General features: G+C 48.0%; 1 protein-coding gene across 7 annotated transcripts in view; it reads left to right on the plus strand.

The window, feature by feature from the left end:
- The window catches only part of ARHGEF7 (Rho guanine nucleotide exchange factor 7), a 271,356-nt gene that overhangs the window by 11,516 nt on the left and 240,384 nt on the right, over nucleotides 1–19,456 (plus strand). For 4 of the 7 annotated variants that reach the window (XM_073614508.1, XM_073614509.1, XM_073614511.1 and 1 more), the window contains exon 2: nucleotides 18,630–18,713. The exons of 2 other annotated variants lie outside the window; for them this stretch is intronic. In XM_073614508.1, coding sequence (XP_073470609.1) covers nucleotides 18,630–18,713 — 84 coding nt within the window. Of the gene's footprint in view, nucleotides 1–18,444; nucleotides 18,558–18,629; nucleotides 18,714–19,456 lie in introns of those variants that run through there. One more of the 7 variants, XM_073614514.1, reaches the window with a different exon arrangement.

Here is a 19,456-nt window from a genome sequence, read left to right on the forward strand (position 1 = left end):
GCTGGAGTGGGGAGAACGCACTGCGCCAGAGTGGTCGCTACTGAGCACAGCTGGAGCGGGGAGAACGCACTGCACCAGAGTGGTCGCTACCGAGCACAGCTGGAGCGGGGAGAGTGCACTCCAACAGAGTGGTCGCTACTGAGCACAGCTGGAGCGGAGAGAGCGCACTGCACCAGAGTGGCTGCTACTGAGCACAGCTGGAGCGGGAGAACGCACTGCACCAGAGTGGTCGCTACTGAGCACAGCTGGAGTGGGGAGAACGCACTCCACCAGAGTGGTCGATACTGAGCACAGCTGGGGTGGGGAGAGCGCACTGCACCAGAGTGGTCGCTACTGAACACAGCTGGGGCGGGGAGAGCGCACTGCACCAGAGTGGTCGCTACTGAACACAGCTGGAGCGGGGAGAGCACACTGCACCAGAGTGGTCGCTACTGAGCACAGCTGGAGCGGAGAGAGCGCACTGCACCAGAGTGGCCACTACTGAGCACAGCTGGAGCAGGAGAGCGCACTGCACCAAAGTGGTTGCTACTGAGCACAGCTGGAGTGGGGAGAGCGCACTCCACTCACTACTGAACACAGCTGGAGCCGGGAGAGCGCACTGCACCAGAGTGGTCGCTACTGAGCACAGCTGGAGCGGGGAGAGCGCACTGCACCAGAGTGGTCGCTACTGAGCACAGCTGGAGCGGAGAGAGCGCACTGCACCAGAGTGGCCGCTACTGAGCACAGCTAGAGAGGGGAGAGCGCACTGCACCAGAGTGGCCGCTACTGAGCACAGCTGGAGCGGGGAGAGCGCACTGCACCAGAGGGGTCACTACTGAGCACAGCTGGAGCGGGGAAAGCGCACTGCACCAGAGGGGTCGCTACTGAGCACAGCTGGAGCGGGGAAAGCGCACTGCATCAGCGTGGTCGCTACTGAGCACAGCTGGAGCGGGGAGAGCGCACTGCATCAGCGTGGTCGCTACTGAGCACAGCTGGAGCGGGGAGAGTGCACTGCACCAGAGTGGTCGCTACTGAGGACAGCTGGAGCGGGAAGAGTGCACGGCACCAGAGTGATCACTACGGAGCACAGCTGGAGCGGGGAGAGCGCACTGCACCAGAGTGGTCGCTACTGAGCACAGCTGGAGTGGGGAGAGCGCACTGCACCAGAGTGGTCGCTACTGAGCACAGCTGGAGCGGGAGAGCGCACTGCACCAGAGTGGTCGCTACTGAGCACAGCTGGAGTGGGGAGAACGCACTCCACCAGAGTGGTCGCTACTGAGCACAGCTGGGGCGGGGAGAGGGCACTGCACCAGAGTGGTCGCTACTGAACACAGCTGGGGCGGGGAGAGCGCACTGCACCAGAGTGGTCGCTACTGAACACAGCTGGGGCGGGGAGAGCGCACTGCACCAGAGTGGTCGCTACTGAACACAGCTGGAGCGGGGAGAGCGCACTGCACCAGAGTGGTCGCTACTGAGCACAGCTGGAGCGGAGAGAGCGCACTGCACCAGAGTGGCCACTACTGAGCACAGCTGGAGCGGGAGAGCGCACTGCACCAGAGTGGTTGCTACTGAGCACAGCTGGAGTGGGGAGAGCGCACTCCACTCGCTACTGAACACAGCTGGAGCAGGGAGAGCGCACTGCACCAGAGTGGTCGCTACTGAGCACAGCTGGAGCGGGGAGAGCGCACTGCACCAGAGTGGTCGCTACTGAGCACAGCTGGAGCGGAGAGAGCGCACTGCACCAGAGTGGCCGCTACTGAGCACAGCTAGAGTGGGGAGAGCGCACTGCACCAGAGTGGCCGCTACTGAGCACAGCTGGAGTGGGGAGAGCGCACTCCACTCACTACTGAACACAGCTGGAGCGGGGAGAGCGCACTGCACCAGAGTGGTCGCTACTGAGCACAGCTGGAGCGGGGAGAGCGCACTGCACCAGAGTGGTCGCTACTGAGCACAGCTGGAGCGGAGAGAGCGCACTGCACCAGAGTGGCCGCTACTGAGCACAGCTAGAGAGGGGAGAGCGCACTGCACCAGAGTGGCCGCTACTGAGCACAGCTGGAGCGGGGAGAGCGCACTGCACCAGAGGGGTCACTACTGAGCACAGCTGGAGCGGGGAAAGCGCACTGCACCAGAGGGGTCGCTACTGAGCACAGCTGGAGCGGGGAAAGCGCACTGCATCAGCGTGGTCGCTACTGAGCACAGCTGGAGCGGGGAGAGCGCACTGCATCAGCGTGGTCGCTACTGAGCACAGCTGGAGCGGGGAGAGTGCACTGCACCAGAGTGGTCGCTACTGAGGACAGCTGGAGCGGGAAGAGTGCACGGCACCAGAGTGATCACTACGGAGCACAGCTGGAGCGGGGAGAGCGCACTGCACCAGAGTGGTCGCTACTGAGCACAGCTGAGGCGGGGAGAGCGCACTGCATCAGAGTGGCTGCTACTGAGCACAGCTGGAGCGGGGAGAGCGCACTGCACCAGAGTGGTCGCTACTGAGCACAGCTGGAGCGGGGAAAGCGCACTGCATCAGAGTGGTCGCTACTGAGCACAGCTGGAGCGGGGAGAACGCACTGCACCAGAGTGGCCGCTATCGAGCACAGCTGGAGCGGGGAGAATGCACTGCCCCAGAGTGTTCGCTACCGAGCACAGCTGGAGCGGGGAGAACGCACTGCACCAGAGTGGTCGCTACTGAGCACAGCTGGAGCAGGGAAAGCGCACTGCACCAGAGTGGTCGCTACTGGGCACAGGTGGAGCGGGGAGAGCGCACTGCACCAGAGTGGCCGCTACTGAGCACAGCTGGAGCAGGGAGAGCGCACTGCACCAGAGTGGCCGCTACTGAGCACAGCTGGAGCAGGGAGAGCGCACTGCACCAGAGGGGTCGCTACTGAGCACAGCTGGAGTGGGGAAAGCGCACTGCATCAGAGTGGTCGCTACTGAGCACAGCTGGAGCGGGGAGAGTGCACTGCATCAGAGTGGTCGCTACTGAGCACAGCTGGAGCGGGGAGAGTGCACTGCATCAGAGTGGTCGCTACTGAGCACAGCTGGAGCGGGGAGAGTGCACTGCACCAGAGTGGTCGCTACTGAGGACAGCTGGAGCGGGAAGAGCGCACGGCACCAGAGTGGTCACTACAGAGCACAGCTGGAGTGGGGAGAGCGCACTGCACCAGAGTGGTCACTACTGAGCACAGCTGAGGCGGGGAGAGCGCACTGCATCAGAGTGGCTGCTACTGAGCACAGCTGGAGCGGGGAGAGCGCACTGCACCAGAGTGGTCGCTACTGAGCACAGCTGGAGCGGGGAAAGCGCACTGCATCAGAGTGGTCGCTACTGAGCACAGCTGGAGCTGGGAGAGTGCACTGCATCAGAGTGGTCACTACTGAGCACAGCTGGAGCGGGGAGAGCGCACTGCACCAGAGTGGTCGCTACTGAGGACAGCTGGAGCGGGAAGAGCGCACGGCACAAGAGTGGTCACTACGGAGCACAGCTGGAGCGGGGAGAGCGCACTGCACCAGAGTGGTCGCTACTGAGCACAGCTGAGGCGGGGAGAGCGCACTGCATCAGAGTGACTGCTACTGAGCACAGCTGGAGCGGGGAGAGCGCACTGCACCAGAGTGGTCGCTACTGAGCACAGCTGGAGCGGGGAAAGCGCACAGCATCAGAGTGGTTGCTACTGAGCACAGCTGGAGCGGGGAGAACGCACTGCACCAGAGTGGCCGCTACCGAGCACAGCTGGAGCGGGGAGAATGCACTGCACCAGAGTGTTCGCTACCGAGCACAGCTGGAGCAGGGAAAGCGCACTGCACCAGAGTGGTCGCTACTGGGCACAGCTGGAGCGGGGAGAGCGCACTGCATCAGAGTGGTCGATACTGAGCACAGCTGAAGCGGGGAGAGCGCACTGCATCAGAGTGGTCGCTACTGGGCACAGGTGGAGCGGGGAGAGCGCACTGCACCAGAGTGGCCGCTACTGAGCACAGCTAGAGCAGGGAGAGCGCACTGCACCAGAGTGGACGCTACTGAGCACAGCTGGAGCAGGGAGAGCGCACTGCACCAGAGGGGTCGCTACTGAGCACAGCTGGAGTGGGGAAAGCGCACTGCATCAGAGTGGTCGCTACTGAGCACAGCTAGAGCGGGGAGAGTGCACTGCATCAGAGTGGTCGCTACTGAGCACAGCTGGAGCGGGGAGAGTGCACTGCACCAGAGTGGTCGCTACTGAGTACAGCTGGAGCGGGAAGAGCGCACGGCACCAGAGTGGTCACTACGGAGCACAGCTGGAGCGGGGAGAGCGCACTGTACCAGAGTGGTCACTACTGAGCACAGCTGAGGCGGGGAGAGCGCACTGCACCAGAGTGGTCGCTACTGAGCACAGCTGGAGCGGGGAAAGCGCACTGCATCAGAGTGGTCGCTACTGAGCACAGCTGGAGCTGGGAGAGTGCACTGCATCAGAGTGGTCACTACTGAGCACAGCTGGAGCGGGGAGAGCGCACTGCACCAGAGTGGTCGCTACTGAGGACAGCTGGAGCGGGAAGAGCGCACGGCACCAGAGTGGTCACTACGGAGCACAGCTGGAGCGGGGAGAGCGCACTGCACCAGAGTGGTCGCTACTGAGCACAGCTGAGGCGGGGAGAGCGCACTGCATCAGCGTGACTGCTACTGAGCACAGCTGGAGCGGGGAGAGCGCACTGCACCAGAGTGGTCGCTACTGAGCACAGCTGGAGCGGGGAGAACGCACTGCACCAGAGTGGTCGCTACTGAGCACAGCTGGAGCGGGGAGAACGCACTGCACCAGAGTGTTCGCTACCGAGCACAGCTGGAGCGGGGAGAACGCACTGCACCAGAGTGGTTGCTACTGAGCACAGCTGGAGCGGGGAAAGCGCACTGCATCAGAGTGGTCGCTACTGAGCACAGCTGGAGCGGGAAGAGTGCACTGCATCAGAGTGGTCGCTACTGGGCACAGCTGGAGCGGGGAGAACGCACTGCACCAGAGTGGTCGCTACTGAGCACAGCTGGAGTGGGGAAAGCGCACTGCATCAGAGTGGTTGCTACTGAGCACAGCTGGAGCGGGGAGAGCGCACTGCATCAGAGTGGTTGCTACTGAGCACAGCTGGAGCGGGGAGAACGCACTGCACCAGAGTGGTCGCTACTGAGCACAGCTGGAGCGGGGAAAGCGCACTGCATCAGAGTGGTCGCTACTGAGCACAGCTGGAGCGGGGAGAGCGCACTGCACCAGAGTGGTTGCTACTGAGCACAGCTGGAGCGGGGAGAGCGCACTGCATCAGAGTGGTCACTACTGAGCACAGCTGGAGTGGGGAGAGCGCACTGCACCAGAGTGGTCACTATTGAGCACAGCTGGAGTGGGGAGAGCGCACTGCACCAGAGTGGTCGTTAGTGAGCACAGCTGGAGCGGGAAGAACACACTGCACCAGAGTGGTCGCTACCGTGCATAACTGGAGTGAAGAGAGCGCACTGCACCAGAGTGGTCGTTACTGAGCACAGCTGGAGCGGGAAGAACGCACTGCACCAGAGTGGTCACTGTCAGGCGCAATACTGTAAGGGCACTTTCACACTGAGCAGCGTCGGTGGTAAAACGCTTTGGCGTTTGATTTAAATAGGCAGGGGCGCTTTAGGAGCAGTGTATACACCGCTCCTACAGCGCCTCAAAGATGCTGCTTGCAGGACTTTTTTGAGAGTTCTGCCAGCGCACCGCTCCAGTGTAAAAGGAGTCTAATATTCAGGCATGCAGTGCTTCAAACAGCAGGACAGAGGGGCATGAGGGGTCAGCTGTATTTTTGGAGTGGTCCCCTTAACAGCTGCATCTGTAATGGGAGGAGGTGCACCATTAATAACAGGAGTAACACTGGTATGTACTATCCAGAGAATACAGAAATGGATAGGGGGGTTTTTGGAAAATCCTACCGAACCTGAACTGTAGAAGTTCAGCCTAAAACTAACTAACTCTAATGTCCCGCACACACGGTCGGATTTTCCGATGGAAAATGTCCGATCGGAGCGTGTTGTCGGAAATTCCGACCGTGTGTGGGCTCCATCGGACATTTTCCATCGGATTTTCCGACACACAAAGTTGGAGAGCAGGAGATAAAATTTTCCGACAACAAAATCCGTTGTCGGAAATTCCGATTGTGTGTACACAAATCCGACGGACAAAGTGCCACGCATGCTCAGAATAAATAAAGAGATGAAAGCTATTGGCCACTGCCACGTTTATAGTCCCAACGTACGTGTTTTACGTCACCGCGTTCAGAACGATCGGATTTTTCGACAACTTTGTGTGGCCGTGTGTATGCAAGACAAGCTTGAGCCAACATCCGTCGGAAAAAATCCTAGGATTTTGTTGTCGGAATGTCCGAACAAAGTCCGACCGTGTGTACGCCCTATAAATCTACTGGCAGCCACATTCTAATGCCCCGTACACACGGTCGGACATTGATCGGACATTCCGACAACAAAATCCTAGGATTTTTTCTGACGGATGTTGGCTCAAACTTGTCTTGCATACACACGGTCACACAAAGTTGTCGGAAAATCCGATCGTTCTGAACGCGGTGACGTAAAACACGTATAAACGGGGCAGTAGCCAATAGCTTTCATCTCTTTATTTATTCTGAGCATGCATGGCACTTTGTGCGTCGGATTTGTGTACACACGATCGGAAATTCCGACAACGGATTTTGTTGTCGGAAAGTTTTATAACAAGCTCTCAAACTTTGTGTGTCGGAAAATCCGATGGAAAATGTGTGATGGAGCCTACACAGGGTCGGAATTTCCGACAACAAGGTCCTATCACACATTTTCTGTCGGAAAATCCGACTGTGTGTACGGGACATAAGACTAATCTATATAAGCCTGTAAAGCAAAAATCGCTATACATACCTTTTCTGCAGCCAGTCTGGTCTAACGCTGAGCTGTCAGCGGTGGCTTCTCTGTGTAGGCGTGTGCAGGAGAAGCAGCCAACAATGGAAGCCCCATAGTATGGGTAATGTCACATCCAAGGCATTTCTCAGCCGTTGTCTGCTGTCTCTTCCACTCAGCATCCACTGCTAGAGACCTGACCGGATCGGCTGCAGAAAAGGTATGTATTTTTTTGTATGATTTTTGCTTCACAGGTTAAGATAGATTAGTCTTATGCCCCGTACACACGGTCGGATTTTCCGACGGAAAATGTGCGATCGGAGCATGTTGTCGGAAATTCCGACTGTGTGTAGGCTCCATCTGACTTTTTCCATCGGATTTTCCGACACACAAAGTTTGAGAGCATGCTATAAAATTTTCCGACAACAAAATCCGCTGTCGGAAATTCCGATCGTGTGTACACAAATCCGACGGACAAAGTGCCACGCATGCTCAGAATAAATAAAGAGATGAAAGCTATTGGCTACTGCCCCGTTTATAGTCCAGACGTATGTGTTTCACGTCACCGCGTTCAGAATGATCGGATTTTCCGACAACTTTGTGTGACCGTGTGTATGCAAGACAAGTTTGAGCCAATATCCGTCAGAAAAAATCCTAGGATTTTGTTGTCGGAATGTCCGATCAATGTCCGACCGTGTGTACGGGACATTAGATTATGGCTGCCAGTCGATTTAGAGTTAGTTTTAGCCTGAACTTCTACTTTAAACGTTAACTCAAGTTATAACAAATGGGAAATGTGGTGAATAATGGCAAACATGGCAAAAATGTGCATTTTAACCCCAGTGGAAGATGGTGAAGAACTCAATAGTGGGGATCAACAACTAATAGTTGGTAAAATGGACATTCACAGCTTTATAAATATGCTCAAAGGTTTTGCTATGAAATAGCAAGTACCATAAAGGGGGTTATTTACTAAAACTGAAGGGTGCAAAATTTGGTGCAGGTCTGCGTAGAAACTTCCAGGTTTATTGCCAAAGCCTAATTTAGGCCTGGTTCACATATGTGCGAATTGGATGCGGATTCCCTGCATCCAATTCGCATGACATGCGAGTGTGACTGGCTTTTAATAGAGACGCTTCACACAGTCCTGGGGCGGCCATGGCCTGCATTCCAAAAGGGTCCTGTGTGTGTGTTTGGGTCCGGTTCAGGTGCGAATTCAGGCAACAATTCACACCTGATTCGCACCTGAACTGGTGAACAGGAACGCACTGGACCTCATGCTGATCCCAGTCTGAACAAGCTGAAGTTAGAAGCTGCCCAGTGCTCCAGTTTTAGTAAATCTCCCCCAAAGTGTCAGCTACCTGTGTTGTAACAGGGTCCTTAGAGAACTCAGTCAACTTCCAATAAAAGATCCTCCTCATTAATTGGGCTCACATTTTTATCTGCGCCCCACAATGCACTGTTTGGCTCTTGAGCTGCTGAGGCCTCATGTACACTGCTGCTGGTAAACGGACGTTCAGAGGCAGTTGGACACTTTTTTCAGCTGCCCGTGAACTCATCCAATGTTATCTTATGTGTACATGTACAAAGGTTCGTTTACTGTCATTTTTAGGCAGTTGAGTTTATAGGCCTTTTTTTTAAGGTAAAAAAATGAGTTCAGACGCCGAAGTTTCCGACGTTTCAGATGCCAAACGCTTCTAAACGCGGTAACCCGCGTTTAACAGTGTTTTGTTTATAGACGTTTTTTGCCATTTAAAAAAAAATTATATATATATTTTTTTGAAACGCTTCTATCTGTCAAGTTAAATCATTCAGGAGAGGTTGTAAAAAGCCTTATTACCATGCCTAAACCATGATACCTTATAAGGCTATTAAGTAGTGGCTGTGCACAAATGATTTAGGATAAGGATATTGCTTAATGCCACTTTAAGACACAAAAAGTATAGAAATGCAAAGTCTATCCTGAATTTCAGCTTCTAGTCAGCATGGATGGTTTGAATAATATACTGGTTTATTACATCTCTCTATGACTTTACATAGACATGAAGGGTGTTGGCAGGTACAACCTGATCATTCGCTGGAATCTCTGACAGCTGACACCTACATAGACATGAATGCTCAGCTCAAACATGTTTTTTTTCCATATTTAGAGGAGGGCAAGCTGATATGGTTAATCAGAAGAAAGCTTTAGGCCTCATGCACACTAAAACTGATAAACTGAAGTTTTTGGGAGTTTTTATTAACAGCCCTTAAACTCCCCTCTGTGCTATCCTATGTGTCCATGCACACATGGATGTTTATTGCAGTTTGTCAGCTGGGGAGTTTATGGGCTGTTGTCTGACCGCCCTAAAATTGCGTTCAAGAACAGTTCTTCTGACCACAGAAAACGCTGAATGCTGAAAAACGCGCATAAACGCTCATAAACGTGCTTTTATCAGCATTCAGCTCACCATACCACATCAGTCTGACATACCACAATACCGATCTCGGTTTTCTGCCTGTAAGAGCATATGCCTGTAAACTCCTGAAAAAGCCATAGTGTGTATGGACAAATTGGCTAACATTGAGGTGAGTTTCGAGGCAGAAAAAGGGAGATTCACCCTTTCTATGTGTCCCGTTTACTGTTACCATTTAAAGTGAAAGAAAATCCAATTTTTTGGGTTGTCACCGGAACGTAAATAGAAGAAAAATCTTCCAATGGTGACATTAGTTCAGGTGACCCTGGTGACACACCGAAATTCCCTCACTTTGGAGGGGTTTCCTCTCATTTCCTGTTTTGGGACAGGAAGTGAAGGCAAATCTCCCCAATAAGACAGAGTTGGCAAAATACAAAAAGGTCATAACTTACTCTATCCAAAATGAAAAGAAAAGGTTTTGCTTTTAGTTACACTTTAATTGAAAACTTGAATTAAGTAAAGAAAAAAGTTATATAACATGCTGTATATAATTGCTACCTAGTCTATTTAATAATTTCATGTCATTTCCTGCTTTAGGGCCCACTCACACCAGCGGGCACATCATGCTCTGTACCTTTTTATTTCTTTATTGAAATGCCAAAAAATGTAGTACTTCACTGCAGGCTGTACTGCTGTACTGCATAAAAATGCATCCTCTTCTACTTTTTTCAGACCGCAACCTGTCGGGCCATTGTCTTCTCCCGGCGGTGGGGGGGAACTATTTCCCGCCGGGAGAAGACAGTGATTATCACTAGGGGCTACAGCAGCCATTAGCGATAATCGCAAGAGAATCCGGCAGGCTGGTTTTACTCAAGTTGATCAATCGATCAGCCTGCCCATTAACGGTTCAAACCGTTATAGCCTTAAGCAGCCAGACATAGTTACCTAAACCTGGAAAAAAATTGATTACTGCCTTGCAACCATGTCAACCAGGCCACACCAGTATTATGTATAACATGTATGTCCAGACCCCAGAAAAGTGTAAATTCCTGGACAAGCGATTGTCTCACTGCTCTTCCTAGTAGTTTTACCTCTATTACAACCCTGGAACCAATCATGTAACAATAGCTTTCAGACCCCCACCTAGCACCCAGGATTGAATGGGCTGGACCTGCTAAAGGAGAAAAAAGTCTTAGCTTAGTGAAGTTTTGTTCACTTCAATATCCAGTTGTGTGCATGATAAATTCTTTACATGAGATGAATGGCTTGTCCAATTACTTTTAAGGTCCCTATAGATGGCTTGAATTTAGGTTGATTCCTAATGAATAAATGTAAATTTGAGCTGTGGATGGCCCTGCAGTCCAACAAAAGCTGGGTGGAAAATCATTGACCAGATAAAGATTGCATCCCCCTAGCACTGTATGGGTTAAATGCGTGTTAGGGCTAGGGGTATCTAAAGTGGATGTATTACTAACTTTACACCCCACTCTGGCAGGACTTGGTACTGCACTCTTCTTTCCTCTGCTCTGGGCTGTGAGTGGTCCCTCAACATCATCACTTACATCTACAGCAGTATTAAACTCAAAATCAAGCATTTATTATATTGCAGCTTACCAATTCTTAGATGTAATGGCTGCATTAGTTTTCTTTTTTAGGCTTTCTTTTTTTATATCTTCATCTGGTGATCCAGCCAGCAAGTCTATTGGTTTTTTACAAGCTCAAACTCTCCAGCAGAATGTATCCATTTACATGAGGAACTGCAGTCTGCTCACATAATTTGTAATAAAAACATCTTTGCCATTCTGAAGCTTCACTCCAACCACTTTGCATATTATTTTATATATATATATAGATATATATCTATATAGATATATATAGATATATATCTATATATATACTGTGATTCTGTACTTGCAAAATATGCTGCAGAAATCTCCCTCCACTAAGGCTGGCTGCATCCATTTTAACTGTGAGCAGCTGAAGCTGCTGCCTGTTCACTTCCTGGATTTACATATTAATAATATTAATAATACTACTAATAAAATAACAATAAACACCCGAACACGAACAAAAAAATACATTAATAATGACAATATTAATAATAATAATAATAATAACTTGTGTTAGGGTTAGGGTGTTTAGTTATTTATTCATATAATAATAGATAAAATAAAGTAAAAATAAATAAAATAATAATAAGTAACCCTAATCCCAACTCCTAACCCCAACCTAACCTAAACTGAACTCGAACCCCTTACCCTAACATAAAAACATTATAATAAATGAATAATAATAATAAAAGAAGAAATAAAGGCTAATGGAAAAGCTAAAAAAGCTGAAATACCTAGCAACAAATGATGCAACACAATAGTTTTCTCTACTGGCTAATAAAAAAAAATGCCAAAGCCCAAAAACGTTGCATACAAACACACAAGTCGCGCAAAAACGCGGGGAAAAAACGCTCAAAGACGCTATGCTCAGGTGTGAATGCAGCCTCAGTGTTGATGACGTACACATGTAAGGTGCACATTTAAACTTACTAGCATCTTTGAAAGGCAGTGAGTATTGGATGCTCAGAGATCAGAAAACAGAATATGCATTAAAAAGGCATTTTTAATCTTTTTTTCCCTTAAGGATCACGTGATCCATAGTATGTAAATCAACTGTTTCCCTTTACATATCATCTCTTTTGATTCATGGCAGTCTGAGAGCACTGTAAGTATTATTATTACTAGAAATAGCTCACAGATCTTTTCTTGACCGACACTAGTTCTAAGTAGATTATATTTTCATTCAACATGATGAATTGATGTGTGCCTGGGGCCATCATTTCAGACTGTCCAATCTCATTGCCAGTGTCATTGATAAAAGGACATTTAAAAATAGCTCTGCTTTTTCAAAAAGGTCAAATATTAAAAATCTAATTTTTACTCGCAGTCTTAACACATTTTAACCTAACAGCACATATTTTGGTGTTATTAAAAATTGACAATAGCAGACTTCATTAATCCAATGCAGTAACATGATATTTTACAAAGTAAATTAAACTCTCAAGGTCGACTTTAAAAAATATCCCTAGCTTTCTGTATGCTTACTTTAATAGGGTAGGGGGGATTTTGAGAACACTTAAAGTGGTTGTAAACCCTTACATATACCCAGTGAAGTGACTGGCTTCAGGTGATACACAGAGATGAAACAAATTCTCCTACATAAGTTGTACCTGTTTATCTGTAGTCTTCTCTACACCTGTTCAAAGTGCTGAATTTATAAAGCTTGTATGAGAGTTCCGAAAAAAAGGGGGCGGAAAGCTGAAGTTACATTCTGCAGAGCTCAGTGGGGAGAGCTCTGAGAGCTGATTGGAGGGAGGGGACACACTCCCCACCACACAGCACACAGGAACAAAGCTGAAGCTGTTAATCAGCTGGAGCTCCCTCCCCTGTCACCTTTTTTCTCTTGGTGTCAGGAAAACTTGTCAGAAGTGATCCATGCTGATAGCAGAGGAATGAAGCAGCAGACAGAAATGACACTTATTGCTTTTCATTGAGACAAGTACACACTATAGAGGAATTTGCCTTGTTCATATTTCATGTCTGAGGTTTACAACCACTTTAAAGGATAATAACAAACATGTCATACTTACCTCCTCTGTGCAGTTGGTTTTGCACAGAGTGGCCCCGATCCTCCTCTTCTGGGGTCCCTCAGCGGCGCTCCTCCTCTTCTTGAGTGCCCCTTTGGAGAAGCGCTCTCCCTCGGGCACTCGTGCGGGCACACTCCCGTATCCTGCTGCTGCGTCTATTGACAGAGACAGCAGGACTCAGCCCCCGACTCCCACATCATTGGATTTGATTGACAGCAGGGGGAGCCAGTAGCCGTGCTGCTATCAATCTATCCAATCAGGACCCGAGACACCGGCTGGAGCTGGTGTGCTCGTTCTCTGCGCTGGGAAGACCGAGCTCAGGTGAGTAAAAGCTGCACTATAGAAGGTTTTTCACCTTAATGCATAGAATACATCAGGGTAGATCCAAGGAGACTCTACATTGCAGTGGAGCCACCCTATAGGCAGATATACCAGGGCCATAGATCTTGTTTGAACATTGGGGATTATTTACTAAATCAGGAGAGTGCAAAATCAGGCTCACTTCTGCATAGAAATCAATCAGCTTCTAACCTCAGCTTGTTCCAATAAACTTTGGCAATAAAACCTGGAAGCTGATTGGTCTCTATGCAGAAGTTATCCTGATGTTGCACTCTCAAGCTTTAGTAAACCCACCCCATTGGGGTGGATTTACTAAAGATAAATAAACTGCACTTTGCAAATGCAGTTAGTAGGTTAGCTTGTATTATTTTGGTAATTTTTGACGTTGACAAGAGTGTACTAGCACTATTCCTATAAAAAATGGTTATACGAGCAGCATACAAATCCAAGGTGAATAACAATCCCCCCTCCAGTCCAATCATTGTGCTCATGCTGTCTAGCTTGTCTAGCATGTCATACTACAAGACAGGAAACATTTCAAGCAACTCAGATACACAATGTAGCTGCCAAAACACCACACTTCATGGCAAAGTGGCAACATCTAGAAATATTACAAATGTTGCAGAATGTGACCATTTTATCATTCTGCACAAAAGTATACATTGCTCACAGCTGTATAATTCTCCTTTGCAACCCTCTGCCCTTTGTGCTGTTCAGTTGTCCCTGAAAAAATACCTCTAAAATTACTTCTGCTATTTAATTATTGAAAGTGTTATGGACCTTGGCAACAACCCAGTCAGTTTCCTCTTTTACCTAAATGACTTCCCATTGAAAACCTTACTAAGGGCCTGTTTACACTGGTGTCAGCCCACACCATCCCTTTGAGAAGCAATCTACAGTGGATCTCTTTTGAGAGGGTGGGTGACATGTGGCTGCGAGGCAATAGGTTGCCTCCTCAGCGCCTGTTTTAACTTGAGCCTCATGTACACTGCTGCTGGTAAACTGGTTTTTAGGAGTAGTTGGGCATTTTTTTCAACTGCCCCTGAAGTCTCCTCTATGTAATCTTATCAATACATGTACATGTATTTGTCGTTTCTAGGCAGTTGCGTTTAGAGGCTTTTTTTGGAACCCAAAAAAATGCGTTCAGAAGCTGAGTTTAGAGGCATTTCAAGCACATTCAGGCATGTAAACGCGGCTAAATGGCCATTTTTAGAAGCTGGTTTTTAGCTGTCAAGTTAAATCGTTCAGGAGAGGTTTAACAACGTCCCGTGTACATGAAGCCTTATAGTCATTTCTAGGTAATTGTGTTTAGAATAATTTTTTGGAACACCAAAAAATGCATTCAGGATGGGTTTTTAGAGGCATTTGGAACGCCAAATACCTGTAACAACTTGTAAATGTGTGTAATCACAGTAATTTGTGTTTAGCAGCATTTTGTTTACAGACGTTTTTCATTTTAACAAAAATGCTCTTAAACGCAAACGCTGCTAAACGGCGCTAAACATGTCATGTAAACACGTCATGTAAACACAGCTAAACGGACGTTTTTAAATGTCAGATTCTAGCTGTCAAGTTAAATCTTTCTGGGGTGGTTAAGCAACGTCCCCGTGTACATGAAGCCTTAAAATCCTGCACCACTGCCCTGCAATTGCCTTCATTGCATTAGCTTGAATGGGTCATGTTTGGCAGCGGTACTGCCCATCGAACGTGGTGGTGGGGGGGGGGGGGGTTGCATTTATTTTGGCGGGTGTTTGTGTATTACTGTATGTGTACAGTTTGCATCCAGGGCTGATGAACCACAGGTAATGAAAGCTCTATTGTGTTCAGTAAATACATCTTGACATATTTATACACTCAGCAGCTCCCCAGTTTCAGTTTTTAGTGCAGATAGGGACAAAATCCCCCTGGGGTGCCTTCACACCTTTGTATTTGTTAAATCACGAAACACGCTGCATCAAGGCAGCCTATTCCTTTTTAATGGGCTCTCAATACACCTCAAAAATGCAAAAATTCCCCTGCCAGATTTTTTTCAATGGTACTGAATGAATGCACATACAGTGGGGCAAAAAAGTATTTAGTCAGCCACCAATTGTGCAAGTTCTCCCACTTAAAAAGATGAGAGAGGCCTGTAATTGTCATCATAGGTATACCTCAACTATGAGAGACAAAATGTGCAAACAAATCCAGACAATCACATTGTCTGATTTTTGAAAGAATTTATTTGCAAATTATGGTGGAAAATAAGTATTTTGTCTATCAAAAGTTCATCTCAATACTTTGTTATATATCCTTTGTTGGCAATGACAGAGGTCAAACGTTTTCTGTAAGTCTTCACAAGGTTGTCACACACTGTTGCTGGTATGTTGGCCCATTCCTCCATGCAGATCTCCTCTAGAGCAGTGATGTTTTGGGGCTGTCGCTGGGCAACACAGACTTTCAACTCCCTCCAAAGGTTTTCTATGGGGTTGAAATCTGGAGATTGGCTAGGCCGCTCCAGGACCTTGAAATGCTTCTTACGAAGCCACTCCTTCTTTGCCCGGGTGGTGTGTTTGGGATCATTGTCATGCTGAAAGACCCACTTTTCATCTTCAATGCCCTTGCTATTGGGAGGAGGTTTGCACTCAAAATCTCACGATACATGGCCCCAATCATTCTTTCATGTACACGGATCAGTTGTCCTGTTCCCTTTGCAGAGAAACAGCCCCAAAGCATGATGTTGCCACCCCCATGCTTCACAGTAGGTATGGTGTTTTTTGGTTGCAACTCAGAATTCTCTCTCCTCCAAACACGACGAGTTGTGTTTCTACCAAACAGTTCTACTTTGGTTTCATCTGACCATATGACATTCTCCAAATCCTCTTCTGGATCATCCAAATGCTCTCTAGCAAACCTCAGACGGGCCCGGACATGTACTGGCTTAATCAGGGGGACACGTCTGGCACTGCAGGATCTGAGTCCCTGGCGGTGTAGTGTGTTACTGATGGTAGCCTTTGTTACGTTGGTCCCAGCTCTCTGCAGGTCATTCACTAGGTCCCCCTGTGTGGTTCTGGGATTTTTGCTCACCGTTCTTGTGATCATTTTGACCCCACAGGCAGAGATCTTGCATGGAGCCCCAGATCGAGGGGGATTATCAGTGGTCTTGTATGTCTTCCATTTTCTAATTATTGCTCCCACAGTTGATTTCTTCACACCAAGCTGCTTGCCTATTGCAGATTCAGTCTTCCCAGCCTGGTGCAGGTCTACAATTTTGTTTCTGGTGTCCTTCGACAGCTCTTTGGTCTTCACTATAGTGGAGTTTGGAGTGTGAGGCTCAGTTCACACAGGGACGACTTGTCAGGCGACCTAGTCGCCTGACAAGTTGCCTCCCGTTCTGTGCTATGGGGAGCGACGTAAGTTGCTCCGACTTAGAAAAAGGTTCCTGTACGACTTTGGGGGCAACTTGGGGCGACTTGCATAGACTTCTATACAGAAGTCGTTTTGCAAGTCGCCCGGGCAGTCGTGTGCAGGTCGCCTCGGTGAGGCGACCTGCAAGTCGTGCCGCCTCTGGTGTGAACCGAGGCTGACTGTTTGAGGTTGTGGACAGGTGTCTTTTATACTGATAACAAGTTCAAACAGGTGCCATTAATACAGGTAATGAGTGGAGGACAGAGGAGCCTCTTAAAGAAGAAGATACAGGTCTGTGAGAGCCAGAAATCTTGCTTGTTTGTAGGTGACCAAATACTTATTTTCCACTATAATTTGCAAATAAATTATTTCAAAAATCAGACAATGTGATTGTCCGGATTTGTTTCCACATTTTGTCTCTCATAGTTGAGGTATATCTATGATGACAATTACAGGCCTCTCTCATCCTTTTAGGTGGGAGCACTTGTACAATTGGTGGCTGACTAAATACTTTTTTGCCCCACTGTATACCATGCAATGTAAAAGGTCTGGAGCCAATTCACTGGGTATAGGTAAGAGTTTACAACCACTTTAAGTGTTATTGAACCCTAGTTAACAAACTGTATATAGCAACCAAACCTCATATCATTCTATTGTTGCTGTCTCCTTTGTCTCTGCAGCCTGCAACACATTGAGGATTATTTACTAAAGGCAACTCCACTTTGCACTGCAAGTGCAGTCGCTGTAGATCTGAGGGGGATGTGCAAGGACAATAAAAAACTGCATTTTTTCTTGTACGTGATTGGATGATAGAAATCAGCAGAGCTTCCCCACATTTCAGAGCTTCCCCTCAGATCTACAGCGACTGCACTTCCAAGTGCACTTGCAGTGCAGAGTGGATTTGCCTTTAGTAAATAAACTCCCTTATTTATCGTAATGTATGATCCAATGTTTATCATAGCATATTTGTTTGTTTACAGTGATCTATTGTTTATAGTGATCTATGATCCATTGTTTTTTGTAATTTGTAATCCATTGCTTATACTCATCAATAAACCAATATTTATCACAGCCTATGATCCATTATTGTATCGTAAGGTATGATCGGAGGCTTATAGTAATGTAGGATCCCATATTTACTGGCTTGTATGAACTCTTGTTTATAGTAATGTATGATCTATTGTTTGTAGTAATCTATTATTGTTTATAGTAATGTATGATCCATTGTTTGTAGTGATCTATTATTGTTTATAGTAATGTATGATCCATTGTTTGTAGTAATCTATTATTGTTTATAGTAATGTATGATCCATTGTAGTAATCTATTATTGTTTATAGTAATGTATGATCCATTGTTTGTAGTAATCTATTATTGTTTATAGTAATGTATGATCCATTGTAGTAATCTATTATTGTTTATAGTAATGTATGATCCATTGTAGTAATCTATTATTGTTTATAGTAATGTATGATCCATTGTAGTAATCTATTATTGTTTATAGTAATGTATGATCCATTGTTTCTCATGACATGATATGTCATGAGACATATGTCAATGATAATTGCATGAATCAAATTGGGAAGACAATGTAGAATAGTTTTCTTTAAACGGGGGGAATGAGCAGGCGATGTATACGTTGTGCTGGATGGTAAGAAGGTGAAATCTTGCAATGTTCGGGACTCTTCCGGTTGCTGTCCCCGTGTTACTCCTCGGAAAGCTGTGTCTGTCTTGCAGCAACAAGGAAGATGACCAATGGTGTGCAGTCCGGCGGTGATGGGGTTAAGCCGGACGCTCAGGGATTGGTCGGGCTGAGTGTGGTTGTCTCCTCCAGTGGTTCCCGAATCAGGTAGAATTCACATCATTGGGGGAGCCGGGCTCTTCCCAGCACGTCATTTCCTGAGCTGGAATTTGCTTCCTGGTAGAAGGTGCACAGGCATTAGAGGAGGGAGGAAGGGGCTCCCTCAGGTCCGTACACTGGGGGTGTATACTGTATATAGGGAGCGCACTGTACATGTCTGACTCTGTGTGTCCCCGCAGGTGTACCCGGAGCCGCGCACAGAGGCCGAGTGCCTGGGAAACATCAGGGAGTTCCTCAAGGGCTGCAGCGCATTCAACTTGGAAGTGAGTCTGTCCTCTTCACTCTCTCCTCATACAAGTCAGTCACAGGGATCAATGTTCATCATACAGGGATCAATGTTCATCACACTGGGATCAATGTTCATCACACTGGGATCAATGTTCATCACACAGGGATCAATGTTCATCACACTGGGATCAATGTTCATCACACTGGGATCAGTTCATCACACTGGGATCAATGTTCATCACACTGGGATCAATGTTCATCACACTGGGATCAATGTTCATCACACTGGGATCAATGTTCATCACACTGGGATCAATGTTCATCACACAGGGATCAATGTTCATCACACAGGGATCAATGTTCATCACACAGGGATCAATGTTCATCACACAGGGATCAATGTTCATCACACAGGGATCAATGTTCATCACACAGGGATCAATGTTCATCACACTGGGATCAATGTTCATCACACTGGGATCAATGTTCATCACACAGGGATCAATGTTCATCACACAGGGATCAATGTTCATCACACAGGGATCAATGTTCATCACACAGGGATCAATGTTCATCACACAGGGATCAATGTTCATCACACTGGGATCAATGTTCATCACACTGGGATCAATGTTCATCACACTGGGATCAATGTTCATCACACTGGTACACATCGGAGGTCTCTCCCCCCCCCCCTCTTCCATATCGGAGGCCCTCCCTCTACATCGGAGGTCTGCCCCCCTCCACATCTGAGGGCCCCCCCTCCGCATCGGAGGTC

The sequence above is a fragment of the Aquarana catesbeiana genome, linkage group LG02 (assembly GCF_042186555.1).
Source record: "Aquarana catesbeiana isolate 2022-GZ linkage group LG02, ASM4218655v1, whole genome shotgun sequence".
In the NCBI taxonomy this organism is placed as follows: Eukaryota; Metazoa; Chordata; class Amphibia; order Anura; family Ranidae; genus Aquarana; species Aquarana catesbeiana.